The sequence below is a fragment of the Drosophila virilis genome, chromosome 3 (assembly GCF_030788295.1).
Source record: "Drosophila virilis strain 15010-1051.87 chromosome 3, Dvir_AGI_RSII-ME, whole genome shotgun sequence".
In the NCBI taxonomy this organism is placed as follows: domain Eukaryota; kingdom Metazoa; phylum Arthropoda; class Insecta; order Diptera; family Drosophilidae; genus Drosophila; species Drosophila virilis.
Window position 1 is genome coordinate 16,094,485 of NC_091545.1, and position 14,397 is coordinate 16,108,881.

General features: G+C 37.6%; 1 protein-coding gene across 15 annotated transcripts in view; it reads right to left on the reverse strand.

Moving 5' to 3' along the window:
- Positions 1 to 14,397, reverse strand: part of nrm (neuromusculin) — a 220,550-nt gene that overhangs the window by 24,838 nt on the left and 181,315 nt on the right. For all 15 annotated transcript variants that reach the window (XR_011416361.1, XR_011416360.1, XM_070208074.1 and 12 more), the window contains 8 exons: positions 9,947 to 10,118; positions 9,698 to 9,846; positions 7,444 to 7,614; positions 6,249 to 6,407; positions 4,928 to 5,004; positions 3,727 to 3,825; positions 3,510 to 3,669; positions 3,041 to 3,152 (listed from right to left, as the gene is read on the reverse strand). Coding sequence is in view for 13 of the 15 variants with exons in the window: in XM_070208074.1 (XP_070064175.1) it covers positions 3,041 to 3,152; positions 3,510 to 3,669; positions 3,727 to 3,825; positions 4,928 to 5,004; positions 6,249 to 6,407; positions 7,444 to 7,614; positions 9,698 to 9,846; positions 9,947 to 10,118 (1,099 nt within the window). In the remaining 2 variants the exon portion in view is untranslated. The remainder of the gene's footprint in view (positions 1 to 3,040; positions 3,153 to 3,509; positions 3,670 to 3,726; positions 3,826 to 4,927; positions 5,005 to 6,248; positions 6,408 to 7,443; positions 7,615 to 9,697; positions 9,847 to 9,946; positions 10,119 to 14,397) is intronic.

Here is a 14,397-nt window from a genome sequence, read left to right on the forward strand (position 1 = left end):
AACCAAGAAAATAAATTCAAGTAATTTGTTGTAAAAGTTGAACTGAATTACAACTCATAAATAAAGGAAATATGTTTGATTTTAATTGCTTGTTGTATGCAAATGAATAATCGCAAAATATCTAAACACAATCTTTAAACTAAACAAGAATGTATGAGAAAAGTCAAGCGAAGAAATTCTTTAAGATTCTTTTTTTCTTTCTAAGTTTACTTAACTTTATTAGAAACTACTTCTTTAAGGTCCTTTAAAATCCAATTAATATATAATTTGCAGCTGTTATGCAACCTGGCCCCAACAATTGTAGCTAAAAATGTTGGCCCTGAAAGGTATGCTACGAAAATTTTGCGCTGTCTAAATTTCATGCAGAGCTTTTCATTTTTTAGCCTCAGAGCAAAGGCTGCGCTTACACATACATGTACACACACACACACATACACACAGTGTACACGATTTACTACGAGCCCACACATTTATATATAGACAGAGAGAGGAAGATAATTTGTGAGAGCAAAAGAGAGACAGACGACGCGACAGACTCAAATGAAATGCCTGCTAAATAAATTTTCTGTGTCACTTTTGTGTGTGCATTTAATTTCTCAGCTGGCATTAGCAAAAAAGCGCAAAAAAAAACGAAGCCAAGTGAAAAGCGAGCGTGAGAAGAGAAATGCGAAAACTTCAAGCATGGAATAGGCTTGTAAAATGCAGCCACTTGACACACACACACACACACTAGCGTGTGCATATATGTGGTTGTCTGTGTTGTCTGTGCAATGTTTGCTGCATCTTCATTCCTCATGTGCGCGTTCTGCGGCAGCTGCAGCTGCTGTTGTTGTTGTGTAATTAGGAAATCGTGTGGCGTTGACATTTAATGCCCCAGGCAGCGTCAGGCTCTACGCAATGCAGTTTTCTGCACTATTAAACAAAAGCATTGCCTCGTTGTAGTGGAGGTTTTTTTTACAGAGTGCTTAGCAGAATGCTTAAATATATGCGGTAAATATAAATATTTCGCAATTTTGATTAGAATAATAAAGTTCCCAGCTGATATCTCTGTCTAAGCTAAGTTCACTTTAAGAATATATTAGCTTTTATTTTCAAATAATTAAATTAGCCCTATGCTAAAGTTTTAAGCAACCGCTCTGTTTTCCTTCCTTCATTAAGTTGGCTAGAAACTGGGAAAACTACTCGGATTCGAAATTGGGCTGCCCTGAGTTAAGTTGGATTTTAGCCATGCGCCATTGTTCTATCAATACGCTATGCAACTTGAACTCGTATTCCCAAACAAAACACACGCACACACACACACATTATCACGCAGAGATTTTGCAGCCGACCACCCTGTGAATATCGCGCATACGCCACGTGGTCGCGCCACCATCAGGCAAATTAATACGTTCTCAGCATTAAAGTCGAAGAGGGAGAAATCTGTGAATGAATGGAATTGCAACTGCAATTTGCATTTTCGGCATCCGTATGGCGCATACGCATTGCATGCACATCAAACGGCCGCAGTATTTTGGCCAAGTTTGTTAGACACAACCATTCACAAGCTCATCGTTGGCTCGTCCACGTCAAGGACCACATCCACATTTCCATTGCTCGCTATCTAATTTGCCCGTTGGCGAGTCGGTTGCCATGCCAGCTAAAGATTGTGCATTATACTCATTGTGCAATTTTATGTTTGGGCATTCGTGGTGCAGCTGCTGACGGATTTGCATGCCTGTTGTTTGTCTTTGGCAGAGTGCCTGCTACACTGCCCGAAAACATTATAGTGGGAACTAACAGAGCAAATAAGCAAGGAAAGTTCTGCCATAAAAGCAGCATGGCAAACACCTGAAAAGATTGTTGTGCACAGCCCGTTGTAAGGTAGAAAGCTATTTGGAGTTTTGGATATAATCTATTATTAGTTTTTTTGTTGTTGTTATTGTTATTATGTTATATGCATATTATTGTTATTATTTAAATGAATATAATTTTTATTAATTGACAAATATCTCTGACTACTGTGGACATCGGACTAAGACAATATATTACCTCACATATTCCAACGCATGTTCAAAATACAAATAAAAGTTTGTCCATCAGGCTGCAATCAGATATTTTATATTTTTGTCTCTTCGCGCTTACTTTTAGCTTTTGTAGCTGACGTTTTTCAACTGGACTAAAACAATGCTAAAGTGAAATTGTTTGCGCCCAACAATTTCTCTATGTTTAGCAGGGCAGCAGCATACAGCAGCCTATTAATTGTACACAGCCGCAGCAACAACAAATTCTGGTAACATTCTCCCAACTAGCTTGCATTCGCATGCGAATTACGCAACTGCGAGTTTGTTTTGATTTTCAGCAGATAAATGCATGCTCGCTGCATTGGAGACCTCGCAATGCAATGCACGCTCATGTTTGTGCTTGTATGTATGTGTGTGTGTGTGTGTGTGTGTGTATCTGTCTTTTAGTGCGTCAGTGTGTTCTGTTGCTTTAATAGCATGCGCACCCAATTTACGCACTTTCTGCTCGTCTTGTTGTTGTTGCTGCGTAGATTTCAACTCCTGTTGCCTATTTACTTTTGTATTTGTTTTTAATTAGATTTTTGTTTACAGTAGAAATTTTAGTTTAATTGAGTTCTGCGTCGTTGTAGTTGCAGCTGCCTGACTGCCGTGTTACCTGTGAGTGTGACTGTTGCCTGGTTTCAAAGTCACCCAAAGTGCTGTGGGGCCTGGGGGCTCAACCCAGTCCGCTCCGGTGCCCTCCGCTTTGCCACACACCTTTTGCCAGGCGCCAATGCAGCACAACAAAGAGCGCGTCAGTTTTGCCTGTGGTCAATTGCTATCTCTTTTTGGTAACACTCCCGCCCGCCCAGTTGCCATCTCTTTCACGTGTGCGCGTATTTTGTGTGGTGAATTTAAAAACAATTTAAATTCGTTTGCTTTTCGCTTTTGACTTTGGCTTGTTTGTGTTTCTTTTTTTTTTTCTTCCAATTTTCAGTTTAATTTTGCTGTCATTTTTCTGTCTTTTATTTTTATTTTGTTTTGGATTAAGCACTTACCAAACGACCTGCGTGAGCGAGGCCGGATTTGCCACGTATTCACAATTGAGTAGCACGATTTCGCTGGTATTTGTGACCATTTCCGGTGGACTGACCTTGACGACAGGCGGATCTGTGTGTAAAGGGAAGATAGAAAAAGGAGAGTTATAAATTGGCAACAAAAAAATATAGATAGATGTGCATAAAAGTTGGCTAAAAGAAAGTCAAATAAAAAATTTCGTTTGAAGTAGCAGAGTATAAAAATTGAAGAATAAATAATAATTTTTTTGAAAATAATTTCGAGTTTTTTAAGGCCTGGCTTCAGCTTTTAAATATCAGACTGGCAGAAGTAGTAACAGAAACTAACTTCTTTTTTGACTGGGAACAGAAATTCTCTCATCTATTTAAGCTGTGCTTACGTCAAATGATTTGTAAACCATTATTTAACTATTAAGCAGCAAACCTTATATTTAAAGATCCTTTTACTTACACATTATTTCCAATGTGAGGGCTGAGGCCATTGGCTTCTCGCGATTGATTTGCAGAACAATATTTTCGGCCTCACAGCGAAAAACGCGATCATTTTCAAACCGTGTCGCATTGAACATCAATTCAGACTGGGTGTGATAAGTGCCATCCTCCTTTTCAAACTGTCAAAGCGAATCAAATGAATTAGGGTATATTTTCTGAATAAATACGAAACTTACAGCCTTGGTGCGTATCTCAGTTAAATCGTTCTCCTCGCCACTAATAACAGAAGTGGTGTTATACCAGGTCAGGTTGACTGCGGGCCTAGCGCCGTGTATCTGTCAAAAATAGAGGGAACACAATCAGATATCCAATATACATCCAGTGGGTCGTATGAGCTATATTATTGCTTGTACGGAGCAGATAGAGGAAACTCTAAGCAATTGCCATTAAATTTCCATTAGCAAGTGCAGATATTCATATACATATATCCATTAGCCAACAGTTTCAGGCAACATACCTGACAAGGCGGCAAGGCAGTAAAACAATTGCATAAAATTCCATTAAACATAATACGCAATCAATAGACAATTTTGCATAATTTTACAGTGCACACGAGGCAGGTCCTTGCGCTGAAAGTGCTGCTAAACTGCAGCCAATTGAGCGCTTTTCCATTAAAATGCAATCGCAACTGGCAACTGGCACAAGACAGACAAAGGCCCAAGCAAATGACAAGGCATTGTCGTTGACTATGTAGAATGATCAGGATGTGCAAGGACTCGGCCCGTTTAATGGCCACTGGCCCACACCTACACATGTACAACCTCAACGTCGACGAAAAATCGCAAAATAATTGACAGTTAATTATTGTCAATTACTCGGACTGCCATGATAAAGGACAAGTACGAGAACGAGGACGAGGCCGAGAATGTGGACATGGACATAAAAGCAACCTGACATGCAGTGCAGCTTATCATGCTCCAAAATTCTAATTCTATTAGAGTTTCTTGAAGGGATTATTATAGAAGAAAAATATTAATAAGAAAGAGTCTCAAGTATAGTAAGAATTTGGGGCATAACCTTAAACGATCAGATAACGTTAAAAATAAAATGTCCGACGAATTAATGTATCTTAAAAGTGGGTAACAAATAATCTGTGGAATTAATATCTTATATCTTAAAGATATTTATTTGTCTAAGTCTTTGTTATATATTTGAAAAAGGTATTCAGGTAAACTGTTTTCTAAGAAGATTTATTCTCTAAAGTGAATCGGATCCTTGGGAAGATTTAAATTGCGTTCAGAGAAATATAATTTCTTCCTGATTCTTTGATTCTCAGCGCACTATCTGGCAGTCGATTGACCAGATCGCACGACCTTCTGCTCCAATCGACCCGTAAATCAGAGTTTCAGTTAATACAAAAGTTCATCCAATACTTACGTGACATGTTAGCACCACTTTGTTGCCTTGCACCGTATGATGTTCCACTCCGCTGATGTCTATGCTCGTGGGTCGCACTGTGGAAATGGAAAAGAAAGCGGTTTGGGTGGCTGTTAGAAAATTGCTTAAAATGCTCGACTTGTAATTGGCTTTTGTCTGGGTATGTCTACTGCTCGCTTGCCTAGCTCTACTTCCACTGCTCCTTTTATCCATAATATAAAACATTAATAATGGCAATTTGCATGCGGGCGGACTGGCTGGTTGCCTTTTGGAGAACTCTGCCTACGGCATGCATGAGCTTCCATTTCCTACATTTTCAATTGATTGGTAAATGTTTTAAGGCTTGGGGCATGGTATGGGCGGCAGTTGGCCATCAATCAATTGGCTGTGCCCACTTTGTAAATGAAAAACTTGGCTTAGTTGGCTTAGTTTTATGTTACATTTAATGACATTCATTAATTGCTCCAGCAAAAATGTCAAATCATTCGTCAATTTCAAAAAAAAAAAAAAAGAAAAAGTAAAATAAAATTCAAGAAACTGGGAAAAATGTCACTTGATATTGTCGGCTTTTAATTAGAAAAAATTTATTTGCATGACTTTCAAAAGGCTCTCAGGCGCCTAAGGGACTCTGTTGTTGTTGTTTTTGTTGTAATTAGAAGGGTTCGTTTGGGGTCTTTTTGGTTTAATGAACCTGAAACATGTCAAAATGTCGCGTGAATGTTGTCGCTTTTGTTGTTTTTCTTGCAAATTTATTACGCTTTTTAATTTACGTTAATTAATGCACTTAAACAAATGCTAAAAATTCGAAAAAGTTTTCAGCTTTATGCTGTAATTAGTCAGTGGGATTTAAATTGTTAAATCGTTTTGCGCAAAGTAATGTAAGGGATACTTTATGATTAAATTAGCATTTATTAATTTCTTAGGTAAAGGTAATTAAAATCATTAAAAATATTTTTTTTTATATACATAATTTAAAATGTGCATAAATAAACAAATAAGATTTGGTGATGCTTTTTAATCTGTTACTTGTTCTTTTAAACTTTCTGGGTTCTCTGGATACTTCCAGGTTTATTTTCGCTCTTAAAATACTTTGCTTTAAACACTTTTATGCATTATAAAACAGGGTCATAAAATGTACCCTTTTTACTATGCTGGTCATTTAACTAAGCACACCTACATAAATATATCGTATTTAAGCCAACATCTATGGCTGACTCACTGCTGGCTGGCTTTTATGATAGGCAGTTGAGTCATCCCAAACGGGAATGGGTTCTTTGGCTTATGTTTATGGTTCAGCGGAATAGTCGCAATGATGACTCACCTTGCAAATCGACAGAAAATTTGGTAACAATTGCATTCTTTATAGCCGCCGATTCGACGCGACATTCAATATCCGTTGCCAGATCCTCACGTGATAATTGCCAATCCAGTTCGAGTGTGGATGTATAGAGGCCGTCGTTAAGATCATGAGTTGGCGAATCTGTGCAAATGAAAACCAAACATTTATTATATATTTGAAACTCTCATTGAAGGAAAGGTAATTTCTAGATTTCACATTTTATATTTTCCAGGTGTTCTCTACTCATCAACATTTTCCTAATTACAAGCAATTATGATAAGCAAAGGGCTTATAAATACAAAAATAAATAAAATTTCGCCTGGAATCAAAGATTGGGGTTAGACTTGTGGCCGCTCAGACAAAAGGGTTGCAAGCCACAGACCGAAGGCCAATTAGAAGCCGCACACAACAAAAAAAAAAAAAAACGAAATGAGGTAAAGCACAAAAAAAAAAGAAGGGAAAATGTTGCCGCCTTGTAGCTGGTGTTGTTTGTTTCCGTTGCAAATTGCTAGGATATTTTTGGGATTTCGGGCATAAAAATTACTTAAAGTGCTTTTCAAGGCCGGAAAATGGTAAACCAAAATTTGTGAAATGTTCCGGGTGCTTGTTTTAAATTCTGCTTTAGCTAATGTAATGGATGCCTCGGCTTTTAAAATAGAAATCAATTAATTTCACTGGCGGGGCTTTAGCCTTGTGGTGGTTGTTGGTTGGGAGCCTGGAGCTAAGGCTCTTAAAAATTTAATGAAAATCGCCTGAAAGTTTATTTTTATGCTTTACAATAAAAGGGCATAGAATTTTATGGGCTGCTGTGGGCGCGGCTGGGCATTTGCCTATGCTATATAGGGCCAAAAAAACTGACACTGATAAGCAGCCAAATCCTTCCGTGGCCAGGTCTTGGCTTTATGACCTCGGTCGTCAGTCACTGCATAAACTTTGTGGCGCATCGTAAACCCGACTCTGAATTCGACTGCTTCAACTTCGTGGGCTTATGCATCAAATTGGCTGCTTAGGCCCCCAACCCCAACCTACTACCCCGACTTCAAGCTTTTCGGAATCAATAAACGCGCTTCAGCAGTTTTTATGACTGCCGGCAAAAAAAAAAAAAAGAAAAGAAAAGCTAACCTTTATGTGATTTGCTACCTTTGGAACATAGTTGAGAGCTGGGAGCAATACTCACATGTTGCCAGGCGTTTGGTGCCACGCCACCAGCCCACATCGGGTTGGGGCCGTGTGTTCTTCACCGTACAGGTCGCCTTGAGGCTCTGTCGCTCCTGCATGGGTCCAACGATGCTGCCGTTTTCGATGCGGTCGCCCTTTGCATCCAAAATCACAACCTCTGTGGGTGGCACTGTGCGTCCAACATCCAACGACATATTGTGTGATGTATGTGTGTGTGTGCGTGTGTGTGTATATATTGATGTTGTGTAAGTGTGTGTGTATGTTGGTGTTTGTTTGTGCGTAGTTCAAATAATTTTTTTTTTTTTTGGTTTTTTTTTTGCATTTTTTACATTTTTTCGGGAGGTAAAAATGTTGAATTTGTGTTTTTAATAAATCATATTTCATTTGCATTGTATATAAAATATTATTAGCAGAAATTATAATAAATTAGAATCGAAATTATAGTTGGCTAAGAGCAATAAATTTGAAATGAAAATGAGGTTAAATACTAAAGTTCAAGAAATGAGTTGAAATAGCTTTGCAATGAGATGAAAAATTGAAGGAGCCGATTAATATATGCTCAACTAAATTAAATAAGGAATTGATAATAAATATGCTTTAAATAAATTAAAAAAAAAATTGTAAAAAAAAAAATGAGCACGACATTCTCGTTCTATTAAAGAACTAAGGAAAACTAAAAATTGATTTTCTCTTGCCAGTCAACTAAATTAAAAATTATAAGAAAATTGAACTAAAAATTATGTTTATTATAAGTTAAATTTACCAAGGTTTTCTACGTTTAGTTTTGCGTAGTTTTTTTTTTTTAATGCATAGCCAAAAACGTTAGGTTTTGGTTTTGATTTGACGTTTTTAAGAAATCAAATTTAATTCAAAGCGTTTTTTTGGAATTAAAAATTATTTTTAGGTTGAGTTTCACATCAGTTTATGTTTTTTTTTTTTTTGTGGGGCACAGTTCAATACAGTTTTGAAATACGTATGTATATAAAAAACAATTTTGTTGGTGAGTGCACACGTTTGAAAAGGGGGGCGATTGTGAACGGAAGAGATGTGGTGTGGAGTTTGATTTAGTTATTCGTTTTTCGATTTTATTTTTTGGTTATTTTATGTTTTTGCAGTAGTTGTCATGTATTGATTTTTTTTAGTATTTTTTGTTTTGGTAGTTTTAGTTTTGGTGGAGCGAATTTGTTTGAGTTTTTATAGCAATTCATATATATATTCATATATATGTGCATGTCACATGTATATATAGAAATTCCATGTCGATGTGGACGAGCGTTTGTATGCGATTTTTTGGATATATATATATATTTTTTTTTGATTTTTTTATGTTTTTGTGGAACAATCAGTTAAGAGAAAATATTTGCATGAGTTTTGACACGTTCAAATGTTATGGTAAAAGAGTAGAGCGGTTAAAAGTAAAGTTTTCGATTTGCACTTTGCAATGGATGTACATTTTGATATATATACTAATAAATAAAGTTTTTTATTTGAGTTTTACATTTATTCATGTACATATATACAACAGAATGTTTGGTGTGTAAAGGCAGGCAGCAAAAGGCATTCCAAAAAAAAAAAAAGGGAAAAAACTTATTTTTTTTTAGTTTTCACTTGCATTGAAATAAAGTCAAAGTGAAAATGCAATCGATTTAGCAATTTGGGTTACGAATTTTGAATTGTAAATTGTCGAAATATATTTGCTGAATTGCAGTTCCGAATTTTTGCATAAATTCAACGAAATATTGTGTGGAATTAGAAACAGGTTTAACAAAAATATTTTCGAAAATATCAACCCAAACGGGAATTGGTATTTATTTTTAAGCTCGCATATACAAGGCAAATACTATATATTTGAGTTTAAGGAACACATTTGACTGATTGCATTTCCATTCTGATTGTACAGACTTTAAAGCAGATTTTTCAAAAACGATGCTTTTTTGGGACAAACACAGTAAGCATAATATGCGTTCAGATCGCTCGCTCCTCAAACATGCAACATCCTTGCAGATATTCCAGCTTCAAACGAATCCCATGCATAAACACGTATGTTCTTTATGATATGAGTTTTTACAGGTTAGTTTAGCAGTTAATTGTTATTTAAAGCAAACTGAATACAAAAGCATTTACAATTTATACTTCAACAGAAGAATCCATAAGTGTACGCAAATTAAAAGATTTGTTAAGTGAATTGTTAAGCTGAGCAGAAGATGGTAGCATGCAAAAGCAACTGGCACGAGGTTCGGGTGGTAACTTACCTAAGACTCTTAATTCGACACGATAGCCATTGAAGTTATCACACGTTTCTTCTGGTATAAAAAATGTTGTATCACATAGATAGATATCCTCATCAGATATTCTCAAATCCTTAATAACTAATCTGTATGGATTTTGCTCAACAGTTACTCTGCAAGCGCCACAAAATATATAATAATCAATTATTGTAATTTAATTTAACAAATAATTATCTTTTCAGCGTGCGCTCATTTATTTTCGGCTAGACTCACCTGTTTTTAAATTCATCGTTCACACTCGTGACATTGCTATCGCCCAGCAGCATTGCAGCAATCCGATCATCGCCTTTGAACCAGTTCAGGGAATGCAGTTTCCCGCATTTTTGCTCATTTACAGGACATGGCAGCACCACGTTTTTGTTTTCATGCTCGCTGATGGTACGATCTGCAAGAAGGTAAATTTCAAAATAAGAAATTAATTTTACTACACATAAAGCGAGGCAGCAAAAGTGCAGCGCAAGACCAAAGGAACATCGGTGAACTCAAGAACTCAGCACATATACACACGCACGCACACACACATACAATCAGAAGGCTATTCAAATGTACATGTTTTGGGTAGGTTGGGATGGCGGGCAGCCATATGAATAAACTCGCTATTCAACCTCTGGCACAATGCTTGTTGTGTGTTTAGTATCATAAATTCAAAAGAACGACACTTTTTGCCAGCCAGAACACCTTCAAGATACACATACACACACACACACAGCCACAACCGCACTCACACGGCATTCATTTTTTTTGAATAGGTCGCCATAGCAAAATTGAGTTGCTGTTGAAATGAACAAAAAAATGATTCAATTTGCATGGCAACCAGTGTTGAACAGTGGCTCAAAGAGCAATGCAAATTTGAAAATTGAAATTAGAGTGGCCCTAAGAGCGACTACGTTGACTAAGTAAGCCTTTAAGTAGGCCATAAATATTATTTTTCTCATCCTCAAAGTCACTGGCATGTAAATTTAAATGTTTACATAATGGCTTAACATATTCTCTTTTATTTTTAGCATTGATTTATTTATGGGATCTGTGTTTCGATTTCGGGCTTTTACGATTCGTTTGCTTTGTCCGTGCCCACAAATTATGCAAAGCAAATATGTTCTTTGATTTGTTGTCCATGGGTTGGGGTTAAGCCATATATTAGCAGAAGTTTAGTCTTGCCGATTACTTGCTTTCTTTTTTATACATAATTATTTGTTTATTATTAAAATTTTAACAATGTCCAATACTGCTTCTTACTTCTAAATAGTTTAATAGACCTTGTGTGTATGTGATGGATCCTGTGTGAGATTTTCTTCAGAAATGTTTCTCTCTCTCTATCTCTCTCTCTTACTGAAACACTATAAAAATATTAAGAATAGTTCAAGCATATTCAGGGCCAAATACCTGCATAAAATATGCTCGCTCTCAAATATAACAACAGATTGTATTCACAACAAACACACAAAATTGCACATGCTTGAAGTGCCTCAGAAGAAAAAGAAAATAAAATGCAATTTACTTATCGGCCTAAAAGCCTATAACATAATTTGAAATTTACGCTTCATTTAGTGCTCTGCCCTGGCCAAGATTCTATGTGTGTGTGTGGGGGGGAGGCGTCTGTGTGTGCATGTGTGTGATAAAAATATCATTTATTTTGCACGTTTCTCTGAGGGTCTCAACGCTAGAAAACTAAATTGTCCATCTTGAGCCCGGATGGGGTTGAGTAGACGGTGGATCAGCAGCTCGTTCATAACCGACAATCAGCTGCTTCTTAGCTTCCAGTCTGCTCGCCCCACTCACTGTCTATCTTTCTGTATGTCTGTCTGCCTCTCTCTGTCTATGTGTCTATTTTGACTGTCTATCTCTTTTCTGCTTTCTATTGCCTCTGTCCACAAATTTCCTGCACTGTGGAATATTAAATTAGGCGCCCAGCCGTTTCACGTTTCTCTTTCTGCTGCTGTAGCAGCATCAGCAGCAGCAGCAGCTTCTCTCGATTTATTTTTTTCCTTTCTTATTTTTTTATTTTTCAATTTTCGTATTTGGTTTGCTGGTTAGGTTTTCGCACAGTTTTTCTTTTTTTATCTCCTATTTCTTTGTTGGTAGACTTCCTTTTTCCGCTCTGTGTTGGCTGTTTCCTTCTGTGCTTATAAAATTCAAACAGACATGTGAAATATTCAATTTCTCAAGTAGCAAATCCTCTCCCCCTCCCCACCCACTGCCAACTCTCGTCCTGATTGTCCTGCCACTATAACTGTAATGCGTCGTATGTTGTGCTGAATTAGCCGTGCCAAATGCGTCGCCGACTTGCTTGGCTGCTCGGCATTTGGGTTTGGTTTTGGGCTTGGCTCTGGCACTGGCTCTGGCCCTTTGTCTGGGCCTGGCCCAAGGTGATGCGGGCTATCGTATAAAACTACTCGTGACCTTTGTTAGGCTGCTCGTGCACGGGTTACCCAAAGATTCAACTTAAGCCGGCTGCCAAGAAGTTGTACAGCGTATGTCTTTAGCTCTACTAGTAGATATATCAAGAGGATATATAAATTTTAGGAAATTACACAAAATCTTCATAAGCAGACATTTATAATCTTAATTATATCCTACTAGAGCACACAATTTGTCTATGGTTATTCCAACAATTTCATACATTAATTCTCTATGCAATTGTTTTGATTACGAAAATTTCATGTTCTTAAACTATCATCCTAGTTTATGATTGAGTGATTGGGCTTCTTAAACAGCCCGTCAATCGCATTATCTAAATTAAAAACTAGCCTACATTTCAGCATTTAATTTCAGTATAGTGTAGGACTCAATTCGATTTCACTCAATACTCGAATTTAATTTTCGATTCGAATTAATCCTTTCGCTTCGGCAAACATTTCACCTGGCTTATTCTGTGTCACTTTAAATCAGTTGCAATCCCTTTGGGACAGGCACACAATAGTCAAATTAGTGACTCAATAAATGCATGAGAGCACAAGACCCCAGCCCAAAAATATCCAAACCAAAGGCGAAAGCCCAAATCATGTGTCCGTCCTGAAATTCAACTCATAAACTAAACCGCTGGAAACTTGAATGGCCATTCACATTATCGCCAGGGTGTGTGTTCGGCAGCTGGTTTGAAAAGTTTTTGCCACACAAATCAGCTGGGGGAAATTTCACCACAGCTTTGATAATTGTTCATAAATCCCATTGCACTCCCACACTCTTTCAAATCAAAAGTTTTGCTCGCACTTTGCAAAATTTATCACCTCATTTTTCAGAGCATTTCTACTAATTTGTACCACAAATCTTTTTCGGGCGACACCTGCAGTCAGCCAAGCGAGTGTCAAATATTACAGAAGCCCCATTCATAGCCACGCCTAAAAATGTCCCATCAGCCTCCACCCAAAACTTCAATTCAAGCAACTCTGGCATACAAAAGATTGTTAGCAATCAACTCAAGCACCAAACTTTGATTTGTATGACCATAAATCGCACTTCATTTTTGATTCAACCAGCCCCTTGCCTCTTGCCTCTTGCCTCTTGCCCCTGGCCATGCCAATGCCTTCACACAGTTTTGCGGTTGTCTGTTCATAAATTTGTACCCCAACGAACTTGGCAAAAAGTTTCCCCCACTCACACGCACACGCACTCACACATAGACAGCTTTAAGCCTTTGGCAAACAGTTTTCTTATCTGCTTGGCATGTGTGTGTGTCTGGCCTGTCTCTGCTCCTGCCCCTGGCCTGCTCTCTGGCTCCACCCCTTAAGTTGCCATTTGCTTTTTGTATGGTGTGTAAACGTCTTTAGCTTGGCTTTTATAATTCTATTTCCGTTTCCGCAGCAACGCAAAAAAAACTTTTTGCTTGCTTTTCCTCATATATTTCAACATCTTTTTTCCATGTAGACCATTTCCTTCGTCCTTTCTCCGGCTGCAAATCAAACTTTTACACATTTAGTTGTGTGATACGAGTGTGTGTGTGTCTGTCTGGCTGCCATCATCATTGTCATCATCACCATTGACGCAACTGGCTACTGTCCGTGTCCGTTCAGTCTCCGCCTTGCTTCAGTTTCTTCGGCACATATCGTAGCATTCTTTTGTGCGCCAACGCTTTGACATTGAATTTCTCTGTGTCATTTACCATTTCAATGTATGCTTGTGTACGTGCGTGTGAGTGTGTTTATGTATGTGTGTACTTGTGGCTAGGGCTAAACGTACTCACTACTTGGGCTATCCCAGGCTCACCCTTTCACATACTTCTCTGTGAAGAGCCCGCATAATTCAGCGATAACTGCCTGACAGAGACACATTTGCAGCTCTTATGTGTGTATTGAGTGTGTGTGTGTGTGTGTGTGCGAGTATGTGTGAGGCTTGCGTTTTGTGGTCGCTCTCTGTTTATCTTGGACTCTAGCTCAACCCCTTTTTGAGCTGGCTCAAGATTCATTTTTGCTCCCCCTCACACACACTCAAAAATTGCATCTGGCGCATGCAACAAAAATTTAATTTAATAAAATTAAATCTGTTTTAAAAAGACTTTAATTGAGTTTGGCCAGTGAATATTTCTCATTTTCTGAGGTCACACAGTGTGGACATCGGCAGTTTATATAAAAATGTAGATGTAATATATATATATTATATATTTATATGCATATATACATATAAATTGTCTGAGATACCCATTCAATGCTGTTATACATCTTCATTTT